Here is a 19,806-nt window from a genome sequence, read left to right on the forward strand (position 1 = left end):
GGCCGCCTTTGATCCACTCTTCTAAAGGGGCTTAAACTTACAATTAGTTTTCAAGCAGAACTGAAGCCCTGTGTGTTAGATAAATGCAGCCACCTTATCACATCAGCTGTAGCTGCTTCACACTTATACTTGGTTTAAAGTAATGCAAGAGAAACTGGAATTTGGCTCTGGTTCTATGTAGAAACACCAATTACAGGTAAATGAAAATTGTGGAGCTGGACAACCTTCATGTCCTGGGAAGGTGAATGCATCCAGAGCTTCTCTTGGGTTGGTATTTAGTGTAGCTAAGACCTCGATGTTGTAAGGATGCAATCTGTACATTCTCTTCATCAAGGAGTGATGTAGGACAAAGAGTAATGGGTTCAAACTTAAACAGGGGAGATTTAGGTTCAGTCTTAGGCAGAAGCTCTTCCCTGTGAGGGTGCTGAGGCACTGGCACAGGGTGCCCAGAGAAGCTGTGGCTGCCCCATCCCTGGCAGTGTTCAAGGCCAGGTTGGACACAGGGGCTTGGAGCAAGCTGCTCCAGTGGAAGGGGCCCCTGCCTGTGGCAGGGGTTGGAGCTGGAGGAGCTTTAAGGACCCTTCCAGCCCAAACTGGTCTGGAATTCCATGAATCCATTTGGATAACTGCAACAGTGCAACAGTATTACAGCTTCTTGCTAGATGTTATGGTTTTGAAGATCACCTTATGGGAATAAAACCCTAGTGTCAGCCAGGAAGAGATGGGTCCTTGCAACTAAACACACTTAAGATGCTGAGAAATACACTTTTAAGCCCAATATAGTGTTAACTCCAGTACCTAAATGCATCAATATGCATTAAGTCATTCACTGCTGTTAAGTTTAGGAGAAACATCTAGTTAATGCATTTAGCCCACAACCTCCAACTGCCTCCCATGCCCCCCGGGGAATCTCTTTTCTAACCGCCTATCCTACAGCATCCCCACTGACAACTCCTACTCAGCTATGCACTGCCAATAGAAACAGCTGTGACAGTTCCAAACTGAAAATGGGACTTGTGCAAATGAAATTCAGTGTAGCTGCAGAAGAAAGAACCATGGGGTTGCTCCACTCCTTTTTCCACCCTTTGGTCTCTGCTCATCCACATCATTCATCTCTTCAGCATCCAAAAGGATGCTCTTGGACTTCCAGGGTGCCACAAAGCCACTGGAACTTGCCTCATCCCATGCCCTATGTGCTGGTTGGGCTGATAAAGAAGGATAAACCCAGGTGAGAAATGGAGCTGAAGCAAGAGCTGATGGCAGAGAAACCCTTCCACTTGCTGTAATCCACATGCCCTCCCTATGGGTTAAGTTTAAAGGGCTTTGGTTGCTGGTTAGGGCAACCCAAGCCATCTTCCGGAATGAGGCTGGTTTCAGCTGAAAGCCTTTTCTTCCAAATAATCTTCCTTTTGGATCTCCAGGACAAGGGGAATAAACAGCCTAAAATCCAAGGCTGAGCTATTGTTTTCCAATCTGTTTTAGCCTTCATCTTGTTGGCAGGCTGCTTTAGAAAAGCAAAAGGTTAATGAGCCAATGTGCAGTGGGATTATTGCAGTAAAGATGACAGTGAACCAGTAATTACTAATTAGATGCAGTTTAACAGGAGGAACAAGTGAAATCTCCTCTTCACCAACTGTCAATAATTAGCAGATTTGGTGAGGTTGAAATGTGTCCACAGTTAAAAGGCTGATTTTTTAATGAAATGGCACTTGACAAAAGAGCTGTATGGAGGTCACAGCCATAGCCCTCGAGACGCTTCCCTATACCATACTTAGGAGGGAAATCAGATGCAAGACAGCAGGGGGTCCCCATGAAACCATTTCTCCCTTGGGATTGCATTGCACAAGGAAAGGGGGAGGGGAGCAGGAGGGATTCTCTGCAGTAATTTTGTCCAACTTGGATGAGAAGCAAAGGAAAGGATTCGCCAGCTGCCATGGGGAAAAATGTTTGGGAAGTGAGAAGTTGGGTGGTATTTCTTTGCTTCTGAGCAAGGGTTTCTTGAGCTGAGCCCGCTGGTCAAAGCCTACCCTTGGGATGGAGGTTGGTCCTGGAAGGAGTGGCACAAGGTCCTTAAGGACTGCAGGTGGTATGTGTCTCCCAAAGACGACAGTAGATTCAAGCTGTGCCCTGGAGGTTTGGTTTCACACTGACACGCAGGCAATGCTCCGTCGTTGACTAGCGAAGCATTTAGAGGTTCATCTGAGGTTCCTCTCCTATGTACTGCTCTAGTTTCTCTGCTAGCAAAGTAACTGATTGTAACTTGACATAAGCAAGAGTATCTTCATTTTCCACATCAACTTAAAAGGGAAAGGTGATGGGTGTGAGCTTCTTTAGGCCTGGTTGGATGGGGCTTGGAGCAACCTGGTCCAGTGGAAGGTATCCCTGCCCATGGCAGGGGGTTGGAACTGGATGAGCTTTAAGGTCCTTTCCAACCCAAACTACTCTGTGATTCTATGGTTCTTTAATGCCCATGAAACTTTTTACTTGAGCAGAAACCCCTGGGATTTACATGGTACTGAGTGGTTGGATGTTGCTGTGGTTCAGGTAGGGCTGGAGAGAAGACCTGGGGTATTTGGAAATGTGTTGAGCCCTATTCTGGCCTTCAGATGAAGGATGGTGCTTAGCAAGGTTTGTATCTGGTGTTCTTTGGTAAGGATGGACTCATTCCTGTCAGAGGCTGGAGGACAAATGAGTGGCTCCTTCCGGAGTATAGTCCTGCACCTGGAAGAGTAAAGTGATGGGAGAAGAGGTGATATTTGGGGAACAGAATGATAGTGCCATGACTACACACAGGCTGGATGTGGTTGTACAAAACTCGAATGTAAGTTGCTAATCCATGGTTTATAAGGAATAATAACCTAAGGAAATCATAAACCACATCTATACTTCTAAACCCAACAGGATGTGAGTACGAGCTGGGTCACTGGCCCATGGTGTTCATGCTGGTTGATTGTCTGCATCCTCTCTGGATCAGTTTTGGCTTCCCAGCTAATGCTGGTGGGACCCAGGGACTGCTTCCAATGAATAAAGCCTCCCTCTCTGGGGGAAGAGTTCGACCATATGGATGCAGGTTGTGCCATACCAGTTGTCCCTAAGCCCAAGACCGGATTCTGGCTCATGTTGTTACACACAGCAACAGCTCTGCCTCTACTCAGGGAGTTGTGGTGTGATAATTTTGGTCTGGGACCTCTCTATGTGAACTTGATTTATGATTTAGAGGTCTAATCTGAGCTGAGTTTTGACATCAGAGGCCCAATGTAATCTTGCATTACAGGAGAGTCAATGCATGGTAAATGCCCCATCCGTGGCAGTGTTCAAAGCCAAACTGGACAGAGTCCTGGGCAACATGGTCTAGTATGAGGTGTTCCTGCCCATGGCAGGGGGCTGGAAGTGGATGATCTCAAGGTCCTTTCCAACCCATCCCAATCTTTATCATCCTGCACCATGACAGGACCATGCCTCTACTGAGCAGTGGAGAGGCAAAGATCTCTTTAGCCTTTGCTTCAAGTGTCTGAGACTGTTGGACACAAAATGAAGGGTGAAGAGTACATCTGTCCTACATGGAGCCCACTCTTGCTGACATCCTGGGCCTGGACCTGAGGCCTGGAGACTGAAGTGTGTGTCACCAGCTCTTTTTGTGACAAATCCTTCCCTGCTCCAAATCAAACCACAGCCTTGGCCACGAATCTTCATGAAGCCACCAGAGCAGCTCAGAGCACAGTGGGACCAGTGCCTAGCGCTCAATTCTGCTGTCTCAGTAGCTCAAGCAGAGAGATGGGACCTTTCTCATGCAGGACTCAGCAGGAGTCCTCACCTGTACATCTCAAGATGGTGACCATGCAATGTGCTGAGCGGGGCAAGCTGGCCTGAGGCTGCTTGCTAAGGGATGAGCCATGAACTTGAACGTGACTCTGGGCTAAACAGCCCATTTTGGGACAGGTTTCCATCTCCCATGCCTTCAGACAGGAGTGCTTTCGCCATTTGCTTCCCTGGTGTCCCCCTTCCTTCCCTGCTCTCACCAGCACTCTCTGAGAGCATGGAGCAGAAGAGAAGATGAAGTGTTCAGGCTTAGCCCTCCCTTTGCAGGTTTTCCTTTACCTGCCCCAGCTGCCAGGGCAGGGTTTGCAGATCCTTGTTTTCCAAGGAGCCAGGTTCTTCTGGCTGGAGCAGCCTGCTCTAGTGGAAGGTGTCCCTGCTCATGGCAGGAGGCTGGAGCTGGATGAGCTTTCAGGTCCCTTCCAACCCAAACCAGTCTATCTTGCTATGATTTCGGGATGTTTTTTACCCATGTATGTCCCAGAATTGACTTGCTCCACAGTGGGCTGGGGTTGGGGCGTCTCAGTCACTTCTTCTGTGAACAAACATCCTTCTTTCCAAGAGGAAGAGGAAGGATCAGGTCTTCAGGAGCATCAGCTCCACCATCCCTCTTCACAAGCCCCCAGGCAACATTGGAGGGGGTGTAGGTTTACAACTGCTCAGCCTGTTTGCACCTCACGGTGTAATTATTAGGCTCAATGACATCTCGTCTGGGGCAGGTCACGAGTGAGCAGTGCTCTGATTGATTTGGAGCCCGGCTCTTTGTTCTCACCTTCCCTGTCCCAGAGGCTTTGATTTGTGACCCAGCTGCTGTTTGAAGTCAGCTCCTGAGAGTGGCCCTTTGTTTCCCAACCGGCGCTCACCAGAGAGCCAAAGGTGCTGAAAACCTCACAGGATCTGGCCCTAAAATCCTAACCTGGCCCAGCAGAGCTTGTTCTTGCTGGCACCAAACTGTTATTTGTGGTCATTCGTGGGGGGGTGGGAGAAAGGAACCCTTTGTGCTGCCCAGGGGCTTCAGCGCGGCGTCAGACAGGATCTGGTTTCATGTTTATATCTCTGTCCCTGGGATACAGGTTCAAGTATGTAAACTATCCATCCTGCAAGCACAGGCTCCTGCAGGTGTGTGGGTGCTGGTGGGCATAGAAAAACATTCCTGACACCATCTCTTTTGAGGAGGCTTCACCTTCCTGATGGCTATAAGCCATTAGGAGTCAAAAGAAAGAGCTGACATCCGACAACTCCGGATAAACAGCTAAACATTAACCCTTAAAGTGGCCCGAAAAACACACTTAAAAGGCACTTTGTGGAAAGAAGCCATTTTTTTTCCAGGCCTGTTAATTGCTGTCTTTCTTCAGGACACCTTTCAGCAGCACCTACTGTAAACAGAGCCGCTCATCCCAAAGCACTTCACCCAAGGATTCCTTCCCTGCTCCAGGAGATGGACATCCCTGTCTCCTACTGCCCTGTGCAGTCCTCCTGTGGGCCCTTGGTTTTGCTGGTTTATACTTTATTCGATTCAGGACCTTTCCTCTCTTTCTGCCAGCCCACCCTAAAGACTCAGTGCTCTTTCTACCCCGAAAACTCAGTCCTCTTGGTCACCAACAGCCTCTTTATTTGGTGCACTTGGGTTCATCCCCAGATCTTCCATGGCTGTTGCCTGTCTTTGCCTATCTCTTGCTGCACAGGCTTGGATAGGTCCTTTCCTGTGTGTTTGGAGAGGGTTCTTTAAGCTCAGCTGAAGCAATGGTACCTCAGACTGCTCCAAGTGAGACATACAGGATACAAGCAAAGGAAGGTGGCCGGTTGTCCAGACTTGCCTGCCATAAGGATGCTTGCTTACTGCAGAGAATGCCTTATTAATCCCATTTCCCAAGCACAAGTATATATATAAACATCTGCAATTGCTTTTTAAATCATTTAGATCCAGCAGCCTGTTTCTAGTGAGGCTGTTGGTCCTTCACAGAAGGAAATGTGGTGGAGGTTGGGATCCTGAGGAACTTCCTTAGCTTCTTTAAAGCAACAAGGACACCCCTAAATCCCACAATACCAATGCAAAACTGTCATCCTCTTCCTTCTTAAGAGCAGGATGTTTGATGTTCTCACCAAACAGCAACAAATGCTCTCTTCCTCGACAGAACTGCTTGAGGGTTTCTTACCAGAATGGATCTAATGGCTCATTTTCATCAAGAGGGAAACTTGGCACATTCATGATGTTCACACTCAAGAGTAGCAGAGACAACTTCAAGTCTCTGTAAATGCTTTGCATCCCAATGAGGAGCAGTGACCCCAACTAAACTGTGCAAGTTTGGGGTTCTCAGTCATATTTTAAGTAGGCTGATGACTCCCACCCATCCATTGGCTTGAATGTTCCCCAAAGAATGTCTACACTATGTCCTGTGAGGCTTCTTTCAGTGTGCGCTTGCAGCCCAGAAACCAACCGTATCCTGGGCTGCATCCAAAGGAGCGTGACCAGCAGGTTGAAGGAGGTGATCCTGCCCCTCTGCTCTGCTCTTGTGAGACCTCACCTGGAGCATTGTGTGCAGTTCTGGTGTCCTGAACATAAAAAGGACATGGAACTGTTGGAACAAGTCCAGAGGAGGCCACGAGGATGCTCAGGGGCTGGAGCACCTCCTGTATGAAGACAGGCTGAGGAAGTTGGGGCTGTTCAGGCTGGAGAAGGGAAGGCTGCGTGGAGACCTCAGAGCAGCTTCCAGTATCTGAAGGGGGTTACAGGGATGCTGGAACTGGAAGGTTAGAGCTGGTATCTCACTGATGGACTGGTTTGGGGCAGTGAATGGATATGGGGGGCAGAGTACAGGAGCGAAACGTGGCTGTTGAGCTGCTCTGCTGCAAGACAGGCAGGAACACGCTGAGCAGCTGGAGCTACCTTGCAGCCTTGTTGTTATATATTGTTATCCCACCTCCTGACACTGTTCTCATCAGTCACTTCCAGAGCACTGGAAACAAATGTGCTGCTGGGCAAGGGGAGCTCATTGCCATGGGGCAGTTGTGCTCAGCTCCAGCCTGGTTGAACACTAGCGTATAATGCAGGATGAGCTCTTAGGCAGAAGCTCTTCCCTGTGAGGGTGCTGAGGCGCTGGCACAGGGTGCCCAGAGAAGCTGTGGCTGCCCCATCCCTGGCAGTGTTCAAGGCCAGGTTGGACACAGGGGCTTGGAGCAAGCTGCTCTAGTGGAAGGGGTCCACTAGAAGGGGTTGGAGCTGGAGGAGCTTTAAGGTCCCTTCCAACACAAACCATTCTATGATTCTATGATCAGGTCCAACTGTTAATTTAGCACTGCCAAGTCTTCCAGTGAAGTGGTGGACATGACTCTCCCATAAGTAACCCATAAATCCTACAAACTCTTCTGCTCTGCTTCAGGGCAGAGACAGTTGTTCCCATTTAAGGTGAGGGCAGTAACATCTTGAGCTTCGTAGCTATCTGTCTTAGAAGCACTTGCACATCTCCATCCAAACATCTGTTGAGCATGAGGAATATTCCTACGCGTCTCTATACAGAAGCCTGATGGCACCCAAGGTGCTGCTGACACTTCGCCTGTCGTGCTTTGCTAACAGCAGTGACGTGTTCAGGGGACGGTGCAGAGGTGTCAGCAGATGTGATAGAGTGAGAATAGCTTGTGGCACTAACAGTGTCACTGACATACTTTATATCTTACAGATGTCATAGCAGGGTACGTGTGGTGCCACCATCAGACCCTTTCCGGCCTGCTCTGAGAAGAACCTCTTGTTTTCTGCCCAGGCAGCTGAAGGTGGGTGCTGGTGGTCGGAGCATCCATGGCATGCAGACTCCAGGCTGTGTAGATGTGCTGTGTGGATGCACAACCTTCACGGTCCTCTTCTTGCAGCGTGCACAGGCTCTGCTCACCAGCTTCTTCAGCCCAGCCCCGGCTGGAAAAGCCCATCTGCTCTGCTCCTTGCAGTGTGATGCTGGGGGGAATCCCAGGCTCTTAGGGAATGGCAGTCCCTGGTGCAGTTGCATACCTTGGCGTGCCAGACAAAAGGAGGTGGCCAAAGCAGGATGGTGAGAAGGCCACCAGCAGGTGCACAGCTCTTTGATCCCTGCATTCCGGGGGGATCCATCCCTCCCTTCTTGAGCTGACCCCGAAGTTGGCATTTCTTTGGGAAGGTGGATGTGTGAAAACCATCAGTGGGCTTCCACCAAGCCATGGGGCTCTTGCATCCCAGGTAGGGCCAGATTCGGACATGGTGCCACCAGTGATGGGTGGAGGGACACCCGACTGCTGGGCTGTGAGTGGCTTCTTAGGCTCTGGTTATGTTTTGCTAACACCTTACTCAGCATCGGAGGTGGAAATGGAGTTGAATAACTCATTTCCATGCTCTTGAGAAAACATTTTGACTAGATATGATGTTTTTTCTTATGGAAACAGAACATTCATTTAAAAGAGGGGGTCTGTAAGACTTGAGGGAAACAGAAAATGAGGAGAAGTGGACAGGTCAACTCTAAAGCTCAATTTTTATTTAGTTTGAAGGGAAACCTAATCAAATTGAGGTTGATCTCAAAGTCATTTCCCCCCAGCTTTGTGATTTGGCCAGCAAACTGAGTATCAGTTATTTATGAAGTTATTTGTTACCACGTACGTTAGTCATGAGAGCATCTCTCAACCAGTGTGTCCAGTTTTGGGGTACATAGTTTTTTTAACTACATAGAAAAACTGGGAAGTGGTCAGAGAAGAGCTTTAACACCAATAGCTCAAACAGTAACCTACCTCGTAGAGAAGAAGCAGGAGTTCTGTCTGTATTGGAACAAGCTTCCCAGGGAAGTGATGGAATCCCTGGGAGTGTTCACACACCGTGTAGATGAGGCTCTCAGTGCCATGGGTTAGTGGTGGCCTTGGCAGTGCTGGGGAACGGTTGGACTCTATGGTCTTAAAGGTCTTTTCCAACCTGGTTGATTCTGTGATTCTATGAACTGTAACAAAGGAGATTTAAGAATCTTTGAAGCCTTTCATGGGACGAAACTTTCTGGCAGGAGCGAGCTCCTGATGCAGCAGGTCGATAAGTGCAAAGCTGTAAGTCTGAACTTAGACTAATGTGAGCCACGGAGGTGGCTGATGCCCTTTGAAGCAGGATACTGAGAGGTCTTGTGGCTCCACTCTTGCTTGGACTCTTTAAGCAGAGGCTGGGTATGTTGTGAAGAACGTCTCCTGTGATTTGGTTTGGGGTGACATGGGGCATTTCCTGTATTCTCTCACCTTCAGTTGGCCATAGGTCTGTAGCATTTCCACGAGACAATCCTTAGCCAGCACCATTTCCTCATCTCGTTCCTTAATGAGTGGATCCATGGAGAGCACTTGAAATTCTGATGTCTGGGAAAAGCTTTGGAAAGGGTTTATCTGAATGGAGGAGGAAAAAGCCCTTGATGTCTTTAGCTCATTCAGTTTATATTTCCCAGTTTTGGAAAACCTTATGAAACGAAGCACAGGTTCAGTCTGTGATTTTGGTCCCATCAGCATGGGTTTAGCTACTGTCAATTGAAAGAAGAAAGGAAGGTCTGAGATATCTGAAAGAACATTTAGGCAGTCTTACCATGGGACCAAGATCATTGAAAACCCAATCAAGATGGGGTTTGACCCCAAGAAAGTATCTTAAAATAGATTTAATGAGGTTCCTCTTCTTGGTAGAGTTGCATTGGGTGGCCACAGGTTGAAGGCAAAAGGAAGCCTCCATAGGACTGTATAGAGCTGCTTTCATGCCATGGTTGCATCAAGTTACAGGCAGAGGTGCCTGGTGACCATGGCATGGTTGATGAGCAGTAGCTCATCTATCCAAGGAAAACCGTGGTCTTTCTTCACTGAGGACACCGAGGACAGAGCAGAACCTGTTCATGGTGCTGGATGTGCCCATCTCCATCTATGTGTGCACAGTGGTCACCACCATAGAAGCAACAGCTGCTGGTCCTTCATGTCTTCTCTAACCAGGGATGTCCCAGTTGACTGGAAGTAGGTAAATGTGACAAGAAGGGCTGGAAGGAGGATGCAGGGAAGTACAGGCCTGTCAGCCAGACTTTGGGAAGGTTGTGGAGATCATCTTGAGTGCATGCAGCATGTATACAGGACACAAAAGTGGTCAAGCTCAGTCAGCATGGGTTTATGAAAGGCAAGTCCTGCTTAACTAACCCAATGTCCTTCTGGGATGAGGTGACCCATTTAGTGGCTGAGGGAAGGGCTGTGCATGTTGTCCACCTGGGCTTCTGTAAAGCCTTTGACACTGTTTCCCATAGCACTCTGTGGGACAAACTGGTTGCTCATGGCTTGGATGGGTATGCTCTTCACTGAGTAGAAAACTGGATGGCTGAGCCCAAAGAGTGATGGTGAATGGACCAGTTGGTGGCCTGTCCCAGCTGGTGCTCCCAGGGCTTAGTATTGGGGCCAGTTCTGTTTAATATCCTTATGATTGACCTGGATGAAGGGATTGAGAGCACCCTCAGTGAGTGTGCAGATGACACCAAGATGGGCAGGAGTATTGATCTGCTTTGAGGATAGGAAGGCTCTGCAGAGGGATCTGGACAGGCTGGATTGATGGGCCAAGGCCAGTGGTGTGAGGTTCAACAAGTCAAAGTGCTGGGTCCTGCATTGGGTCTATAACAACCCCCTGCAACATTCCAGGTTTGAGGAAGAGTGGCTGGAAACTGCTCATGGAAGAGGAGCTGGGGGTGCTGATTGATGGAGCTGAACGTGAGCAGCTCATGCCCAGGCAGCCAGGAAGCCCCCAGCATCCTGGCCTGGATCAGCACCAGTGCGGCAGCAGGGCCAGGGCAGGGATTGTGCCCCTGTACTGGGCACTGGTGAGGCTGCACCTCAAATCCTGTGCTCAGCTCTGGGCCCCTCACTACAGGAGAGACCTTGAGGTGCTGGAGCAGGGCCAGAGAAGGGAATGGAGCTGGTGCAGGGCCTGGAGCACAGGGGTGATGGGGAAGGGCTGAGGGACCTGGGGGGTTCAGTGTGGAGAAGAGAAGGCTCAGGGGGGACCTGATGGCTCCCTACAAGTGCCTGACAGGAGGATGGAGCCAGGAGGGGCTGGGCTCTGCTCCCAAGGAACAAGGGATGGGACAAGAGGAACCGGCCTCAAGCTGCCCCAGGGCAGGTTTAGATGGAGCTGAGGAACAATTCCTGCCCCAGAGGGTGCTCAAGCATTGGAACAGGCTGCCCAGGGCAGGGCTGCAGGCACCGTCCATAGAGATGTTTAAAAGACATGGCACTTAGAGATGTGGTTTAGTGTTGGATTTGTCACTTCTGGGTTAACGGTTGGACTTGATCATCTTGAAGGTCTTTTCCAACCTAAACGATTCCATGATTCTACAGTGCCGTTTATTAACCACAGTCCTTGTTACAGCTCACTGAGCTTCATCAGTGCTCCATTAGCTTGGCACTGACCTCAGCCATTGCCCTGCTCTCGAATGGCCCAGGAGAAGATGCCAGAGGGCTGCTGGAAGGGCCAGGAGAGCTGAACCGGGGCCACCATCACATCCCCCTTGCTGGCACGGCCGAGGCAGCAGCAGAAGATGCGGTGACCAGCCTGGTCCTCCCTTCCCCCACCTCCCAGTACAGCATCCGTCAGTCCTCATGACCCTCCCCCTCCCAAAATTGGCTGCTTTCTCCCTTCTTCTCCCCCCCTCTCCCTTTTTTTGGCTGAGTGATGAGCTGTATGCCAAATCCATCTGCTCCTGTCTCCCCTAGCTGCCTTCCATATCGTTGCAGGATCCCTGGCAGCGTGCCTAGACCTATCTCTCTCCCTGCACTCTTCGGAGCACATTCCTTTCTACACCTTTTCCCGAGCTGGGATAGAAATGAGTATCAACCCCAAACAAAAAGCATCTGCTTTCTGCCTGCTTCTGCTTCACCGGACGCGCCTGTACGCTACACCCGTGTCAGCAGCGAATGCAAAACACACACACAGAGCCCCCCACCTCGTCACCCCGCATCCAACACGGGCTGACGGAACTTTGGGAGCCGGGAGCCTGCCTCACACCCTCTCCCTCTCCATCTCCGCAGCACCAGCTGTGACCACCGCACCATTTGTTCCTCCAGCCCACGCCAGCACTCGGAGCCAGTTCTTTATCACCCCAATTAGCCTTGTCTGTGCTGATGAGAGAGGCTTCCACTGCAAGGCAGGGATGGGGGGAAGAGAGCTGGCGCGCGGTGGGCACGGCGAGAGGCGAGTCCCTTTGCGGTGGCTTTGTTCCCCAGGAGGGATAGATTTCACCGGGTCAGGATTGCCACTCAGGAGCCAGCGCTGTTGCCCTGCCTGCATCACCTGGGGGATGCTGGTTTATAAACAGTTGCTTCAGTAAGGTCAGGGGACACCGTTTCTTGCTTCAGGCACTTGGCTGGGTGCTAGAGGGAAGAGGAGCATCCTCAGCCCGTGTCGGCTCTCAGGTGTTGTGATGGGCTGGAGGAGTTTGGAGATGCACCTCGGCCTTGTCCCCAGTGAGGATCTCCCTGCATCTGTAGCAAAGCTTCTGGTAGCTTCACAGAGGGATGAAGTAATTCCCCCTACTCCCTCTGCCTCATTCTATCCTGACATCCATACATGCAGTTGTGTCAGGATACAGAGTGGTCATTACTGCTTGAAAGCCCGGGGTTCTTCCCCAAACAAGCCTCCAGCAGCACTCTCTTGGAGCAATACTTTTACACCTTGGTGTCCTCAGTGCTGTTGTGAGCTTGTGTCCCTCCTGGACTTCTCTGGATTCATTGCTGAAGGCCCTTTTCCAGTAGGCACTTCAGTGCTGTCATTCCAGAGCAAGGAGTGAGATCATCCTTTGCCCCAGTGCAGGTAGATCTACCTTACCAGGAGGAAGAGCATGGACACAATTCAAACCCAGTCCCATGGTGGGCAGTCAGTTTGAAAGGACAAAGTCATCCCATGTGGCATTCTACCCCAACAGGGTAGAACCTATTCCTCAGAGCACCCTCCATGGAAAGCATTCCCTGTTAGAGGGGTTCCAGCATGGCCATGACCAGGAAGGACCCTCCTGTGGGGTCTTCTTTGAAGCTGAGACACAAGAAACCGGACAAGAAACTCCAGATGTGTTTCACAGGGCCTCCAGATGTGCTTCACAGTGCCATGTCCAGTGGGCAAGCAGGTCCAGGATATTGGAGGGCCAGAATAGCAGCCTCCACCAAAGCAGGTGGAATTACCCCTTCCAACAAAAAGCCCTGAGGGATCCAAAGGCTGAAGCAGTGCACAGTAAGGTTGTGTCTTAAAGTTGTCTTAATATCTGGAGCCCAGCACCCTAATGCTTCTCCTTGCTCTTCTGCACTTAATTTCCCAATGGGAAGAGTAAGTTACTTGTACCTCCGTCCTTGGTGCAATTGCACCCCTTGGAGCTCCTGTAGCTGAGGCTCTAGAGCAGGTTTTAATGTCTGTTTTATTCAAGTTAACCAGAAAGACATCTCCAGAGGTTGCTCCAGTGAAACCGGTCACATCCCAGCAAATAATGTTTCACATCATCCCAGGCTGCAGAAAGGGGCTTAGGTGAGTTCGGGGATATGCAGCTCCAGAGCAATGTCTATGACCAATGGTATCTTCTTTCAAGATCTTCAGAGGAGTCCCTGACCCTGTGTCCATCTTGCATTAGGCATTCATTCCCTTGACCTTCTGCTCAGACACCAGAATCTGTCTCTGAACTCACACCTCAATCCTGTCCCTCCTAAAGCCATCCCGTCCAACAGCCTTGTGTGCAGCCTTGCTATGAATGAAGAGTGCTGCCATGCAGGGAAAGGAGGCTGTTTTCCTCCTGGACCCATGGGAGGAAGCTGGAAGGACTTACCAGCAGTTATCTCATCTGTCTCCTTCCATCAAGACAAGCTCAATTCTGCTTAAACTATTCTTGATGGGTTTCATCTAATCTGTGCTGAAAACTTCCCACCACAGAGACACCACACCTTCCCCAAGCATTTGGTTGCAATACTTTGCTCCTTCCCACTAGGATACTCTTCCTGCTGTTCAGCTTGGATCCTACTCGATGCTTTTTGAATGGTGTCCCAAGAGACCGTGAACGAAACAGTTCTCCTTTCTTCCGTGCTGTATCCTCTTGCACACACAAATACCACCACATCTCCCTTGGACTCCTCTCTTCTAGACTCAGCACATCCAAGTCCTCACTGTTACCCCGTGGATCTTGCTTTCGGACCATGAATGTGGGGTCCACCAGGGCAGATGTGACTTTCCTCCTTTGCCTTTGCAGCAACCACCTCTCCAGCCCCTGGTGGAGAGGGGTGGGCTGTGGTGGCTCTCCATTAGCTCCCTATGGAGGCTTCCCTGTAGTAGCTTGGGATTTGCCCTCTCCAAGCTGCCCCACGTCCCCAAGCCCTACCAGCACCACCATGGATGCTCAGGGTCAAATAACCCAATTCCAGGTCATTTTAAAGCACTTCCCACCTCGATATTCTCATGCCAATGGCGAAACCACCCCAGCCCCAACACCTTGGAGCTTTTCTTCCCGTCCCTGGGAGAAAAAGAAGAAAACAATAGGAAGAAAAGCTGCGTCAGAGCCAGGCAGATCCGACTTAATCCTCCCTCAAAATGGATCCTGTCGGTGAGAAGAGCCTCTCCTGCACCTTCGCTGGGTGCTCTCCCCGGCACAATGCTTCACTTTGTGTTTCAGCTCAGAAAGAAATGGTGAAGTTGCTAATAATGGCACGAAAAGAAAATATGCTACATCTGTTATGGATAGCAGTACAAAATTAGCTGATCACACCTCTGACACCCAAGATGTCTTCACTTAAAATACTCGTTGGCTTACTTTACATAATTTGCTGATTATATTTAAAAGAAATACAATTTTGCAATTACTGTTCTTTCTGGTGTGCTATCTATGCATCATTTTCTTTTTATGTTTATATATTTCTCCTTCATTAGTGCAGTCTGAAGGGTGATTAGATCCCTTCAAACATTTTACAGAGGTTAAACGTTGATTAAGATTTAATTATTACTGTAAATAGCTTGGAATGACATATGGTGCAAAAACCTGACATATGTGCATTTGAATAAATGAAGTGCTATTTCCCATGATGCTCCAGTAGCTGTTTAACAGCTTTGCTGAAGGGTTATGTTGCACCTCATGTTAAGATTGCTTTGATGTTATATTTTGTTGGGTTTTTGCAGCTGAAAGCTAAGAACAGTTTTTCCAGTTTTTAAAAACATTGAATATTTTAAATACCTAAATTGTTTTGCACAAATTTTTGCTAATTTGTCTAACTAGGTTAAACATTTTCAAAAGCATCTCGATTTTAACGTGGGTTCCTAGCATTGTGTCAGCGACAGCAGCAAGTCAACCTATAGGATTCCTCAAAGGCTGGTCTTGCAAGGTGCCCTGTCCCGCTTGGGAGCGGGATCTTTGCTTGCTGTGGGAAATGGGAGCATCCCGGATCGCTCGCGGGGATGCAGAGGTTTGGAGGGATTCAGAGCTTCTTGTGAAGCCAGCGAAAGGGAAAATACAGGAAAAGGCTGGAGATCTTATGGAGACAGAGGAAGAGGTGGGTGGATTTTAGCACTGATCCCTCCGTGTTGGAGGAAGTAGAGCCCTGGTCCAGGAGCTGGATGAGGGAGCACTGTCCCCTTGTGCCACCACACAGCCCTTGGCTGGTCCCTATGGATGCAAACAGCTTTGGGGACTGGGTTCCTTCTAGCACCATGCTGCGGGAAAGGAAGAGATATCTCCTGGAAAATGATGGGTGGGATATGTTTGATTTGCAGAGACACTCTATAATTCATGGAATATTATAGCAAGGCAGCGAGCGGGCATCATTTCATGTAATATAAGTCACTCCAAACAGGGTTGTGTTGAGACTTGAGCAGAGTGAAGCACATTAAAATGACACGGAAAAGGCATGATCGACATGGTATTATTTGCATATCATACCTCTCCACATGAATTTACTGATCCATTGAGCTCCTGCTGCAGCACAGCGATTCTGATCTTGTCTCCTCTTTGGTTTCACAGATCGAGACATCTCATCTGGAGCCAGAAATCGCAATGGCCACCACCAGTAAGACTGTAGTCTACAATAAAGGACTGTAAGTGGAAGCAGACCATCTCAGCCCAGAAGATACGGGGAGGGAAAGGGGGAAACTTGCGATCCCAACTGGGGCAAAGAAAGCACCAACAAGCTAAAACAAATCCTAGAGCTCAGCGATAGTAATGTCTTACTGCTCCCGGCCAACCGGGAGTAAATTAACACTTGCAGAGAGCTGACACCTCACACCAGTCTAAAAGGTTAATATTAAAAGTTTCACGTTAGCAACAGGAGCAGCAACAACAAAACTTCACAGTCAAACACTTTAGAGAAGTAGCTGAAGAAGACTCTCAGAACTCACTAGCACTGCACGGAGGGGTGTTTAACGGCGTGTTTACGTGGTTATACCTAACTACATGACTGCTACTAACTTCGCCCAGCAACTTTTGTGTTCTCCACACTAATGCTGCACAGAAATAGTTCCATAGACAGCAACGGGTGCAGGAATGTGAAGCTCTTGATAGGGTGCTCGATAAGGGTCCTGTATTGATTCCATGCTGATCCTGCCCCTGTGATCATGAGCAAAAGTAATCTTCCATGGTTCAACGTGCAATGCTCCGTTAGCACAGCGAGGGTCACAGCTTGTGTGCCTTCCATGTCTCCATCTTCTGCAGGTGGTCCTGGTGGCATCCTGACTTTTATTGCGCTCCCAAGGCCTGGTGTCACAGTAGCCTAAAGCTGGGCATGTCCACAATGCCTTCTGTTTAGGCTCCAAGATACTGGAAAGCCAATGGGCCCATACATTGAGTAGGAGAGGATCTTATAGCCATAAATGTGATCAATCTGCTCTTTTCCTTTGCACAGATATGAAGGATGGGCTTGGTCCCACCTAACGTAGATCCTCTAAAGTAAGGCTTTTATTCTAAGCTAATTGGCTGAGCCACACTTGGCTAAGCTATTTGTCTGAGGACAGAATGTGCTTCTCCTTCTTCTCTTCTCTTCTCTTCTCTTCTCTTCTCTTCTCTTCTCTTCTCTTCTCTTCTCTTCTCTTCTTCTCTTCTCTTCTCCTCCTCTCCTCTCCTCTCCTCTCCTCCCCTCCCCTCCCCTCTCCCCTCCTCTCCCCTCCTCTCCTCTCCTCTTCCTCTCCTCTTCCTCTCCTCTTCCCTTTACCCTTCTTCTTCCTCTTCATCTTCCCTTTACCCTTCCTCTTCCTCTTTCTCTTTCTGTTCCTCTTCCTCTCCTTTCTTCTCCCATAATTTGGCTTTCTGGTATCTTGCACCCAAGAGTAAACCCTGAGTGACTCCCTGAGGACCAGAGGAGTTAATGCAGATTTTGGACACCATCACCAGCAGAAGACCATACGAATAGTGAGATCTGCCTCTAGGACCATTGTAGAGATGGAGTCATGGGGATGATGGGCACGACCAACACACAGGCTGGTGGCATCCTTCAAATGCCAACTTATTGAGGGTTTGGGGGGGGGTGGGGGGAGAAAGGGAAACCAAATCACGACTGACATGGAATGTATTAGAAGGATTTATTGCAATGCTTGGAATCAGGAGGCCTGAGCCCACTCCTGCTGGAGTCAGACCCATAGGAACCGGAGTCCCCAGTGGTGGGGTCAGCTCAGGAAGACTGATTCTGTCCCTGCCCTGGTGTGGATCAGAAATAATTGCACAAAACAAACCCGTATTTGAGGATTTACACACCAGCATGCAGGGGAGGAGAGGCCGTCCCCGGGCTCTCCATAGCTGCTGCTGCTGGGCCAGCTCCCGCTCCCTGACCCTGGTGGAAACACAGAATGGGCCCAGTTACACTCAGGGGCTATTCTGAATTTACACGAGGGTAAGGAACAGCTGGATTTTGACCCATTAGAGTTCTAATGCACTAGATGAGATGAATGTATGCTCCGGAGGAAGCGAGGTCACTCCATCCGCTCCAGTTGGGATTTGGAGATGCTGCAGGGAGGTGGCATCTGTCCTAGGGACATTTACATGGGCATCTGTCCTACAGGCAGCAGAGTGCAGTATCGGGGCCCTGGAAGCAGGGAAAAAGAGGAAGAAAAGCCTCCAACCCCAGAAAGGGGAGCAGGGATGCTGTCAATCCCCAAAGAGCAGCCTGCCAGTGGGATGGACAGCAGCAAGGCTTCGGAGATCTAGCTGGGATGAGCTGAGTGCCTGAAAAAGGGCTCTTTGCATTGCTGCAGGGTGTGGGAGGAGGTAAGGGCTGCTGTCGGATGCTGGGGGTGCAGGTACCCCATTGCACACACATCCACATGTGCGTGCCGCAGGGAAAACGCTACTCTGAGCCCGAAACTTCAGCTTCTGGTTCCCTGCGCCCGCACAAGTTGGGAGCCAAGCTGCATGGCATGGCACGGAGGCACAACTTGCCTTCTTCTTCCTCCTCCTGAATGGAAATGCGAGGCTGACAGAGAAACAGCCTCTTGTGTTGACAGGGAGATGCCTCCTGGCTCCGGTGTCTGTCTGGGTGGATCATTTCCCCTTCTCCGGTGTGTTTTGTCACTGCCTGAGCCATTCTGCTGCAAAGCTTGTTCATCCCAGGCTGGTTTTTTTGGGGGGGAAGTGGTGGAAACTGTGCTTTGGAGAGGAGGAGCAAGGAGGGAAACAGGGATTTGGTTTTGCATTGTATCGTGGATCAGAGCTTTCAGAACGTGAGCTCCGGCTACCTGCGGGGCCCGCAGATGGAGAAGGGAATTTGCGGTGGAGGAAGCGAATCAGTGCTTTGCTTGCTGGATTTCTTTAGGAGGCACCCAAGGAAAAGCATGGCTCGAGCAAGTTCTGCCGCAAGAAAGAGCCGATTCCTAATGTTCTCCATGATGGGAAGCGTGTATGGATGCGTTCCCTGCACGCACATCACCCACACAGGTTGTTAATTAGCAGGGGATGCTCATCATGTTAATTGAGTGATGCTCAGTGAGGACTGCGTTGCTTTGGGGGAGAACAGACTGAAGTCTTCTTGCTGTGGATCCTAAGGGCCTGATCCTGCTCCAGGGGGTGAGGACCAGCTTGAGGGATGTCAGAGGAACCAGGCTTGGCTCAAAAGCAGCTGTGCAGGCGAACGAGATACAATCAAATGGGATAAATGAGTCTGGATTTATCCCCTGCCATCAAACTTGTTTCTGTTCACATGTCATGGAAATGGGTCTCAGTCAACTCAGTGGTTTGTACAGAGAAAGGAATAGCATCCCAGGTCCTGAGCCAGGCGCGTGCCGGTGTCTGTCCTGGGAGCTGGAACAGGCAGCCCATCCTGGCCTCTGGGAGCCTGGGGGCAACGTTTGCTCTCAAATGTTGTCTAAATGTGCCTCCAAATGTGTGGCTCCTGCCCCAAACACTAGGAAAAGGGTCCTCCTTGGAGCTGGGAAGGGAGAGCCACCACCTCATGGGGTCCAGTTCCCTTGCCTAACCTCTTCTGAAAGCATCTGCAGGTCTTGTGTAGTGAGGTAGTGCTTGTATTAGTGATACTCGTGGGGATGGAGACCAAGAACATCTCCCAAACCCATGTGTGTCCCCTTCCTCTGGACATCCAGGGTGGTGCAGACCCATCTTTGCTGCCCTTTTCCTTGCTGTCCCCTGCCTTGATGGCAAGCAGGATATATTTGAGGAGTACGTTTTGGTGGCCCTATGGTCCCAAACTCTTGAGGAACACAAGGCTATAGTGTCCCCGTGCTGGGACACTGATGAGGTTCAGCCTTTGAGCCACCACCATCCCACCACATGCAGGTGGGATGTTTGAGATGCGTCTTCCTTTCAAAGCAACACAAAAGCACAAACCTGGCCCTTATGGATCTTAACAGATGTTTCACTCCCAAAGCAGCTTAAGGTTGGGCTCCCTCATGCAAAGGTCCCACCACCATCTCGTCACGCTTGCTGCCATCCATGGTAGGACCTCCAGCCAACCCCAAAATACCACGTTCCACTCTTCCTCCAGCATTGGGAACGAAATGCATGGAGCTGGGGAAGCGGCAGCACATTA

General features: G+C 49.8%; 1 protein-coding gene across 3 annotated transcripts in view; it reads left to right on the forward strand.

Moving 5' to 3' along the window:
* The window catches only part of SFXN5 (sideroflexin 5), a 98,627-nt gene extending 82,526 nt beyond the window's left edge, over positions 1–16,101 (forward strand). For all 3 annotated transcript variants that reach the window (XM_057401273.1, XM_057401274.1, XM_057401275.1), the window contains one exon: positions 15,801–16,101. In XM_057401273.1, the coding sequence (XP_057257256.1) occupies positions 15,801–15,878 (78 nt within the window). In that variant the 3' untranslated portion in view covers positions 15,879–16,101. The remainder of the gene's footprint in view (positions 1–15,800) is intronic.
* The last annotated feature ends 3,705 nt before the right edge of the window (positions 16,102–19,806 follow it).

The sequence above is a fragment of the Pezoporus wallicus genome, unplaced genomic scaffold, assembly GCF_028554395.1.
Source record: "Pezoporus wallicus isolate ANWC-B61680 ecotype Strahan unplaced genomic scaffold, APGP_CSIRO_Pwel_v1 contig_8837, whole genome shotgun sequence".
NCBI lineage: Eukaryota > Metazoa > Chordata > Aves > Psittaciformes > Psittacidae > Pezoporus > Pezoporus wallicus.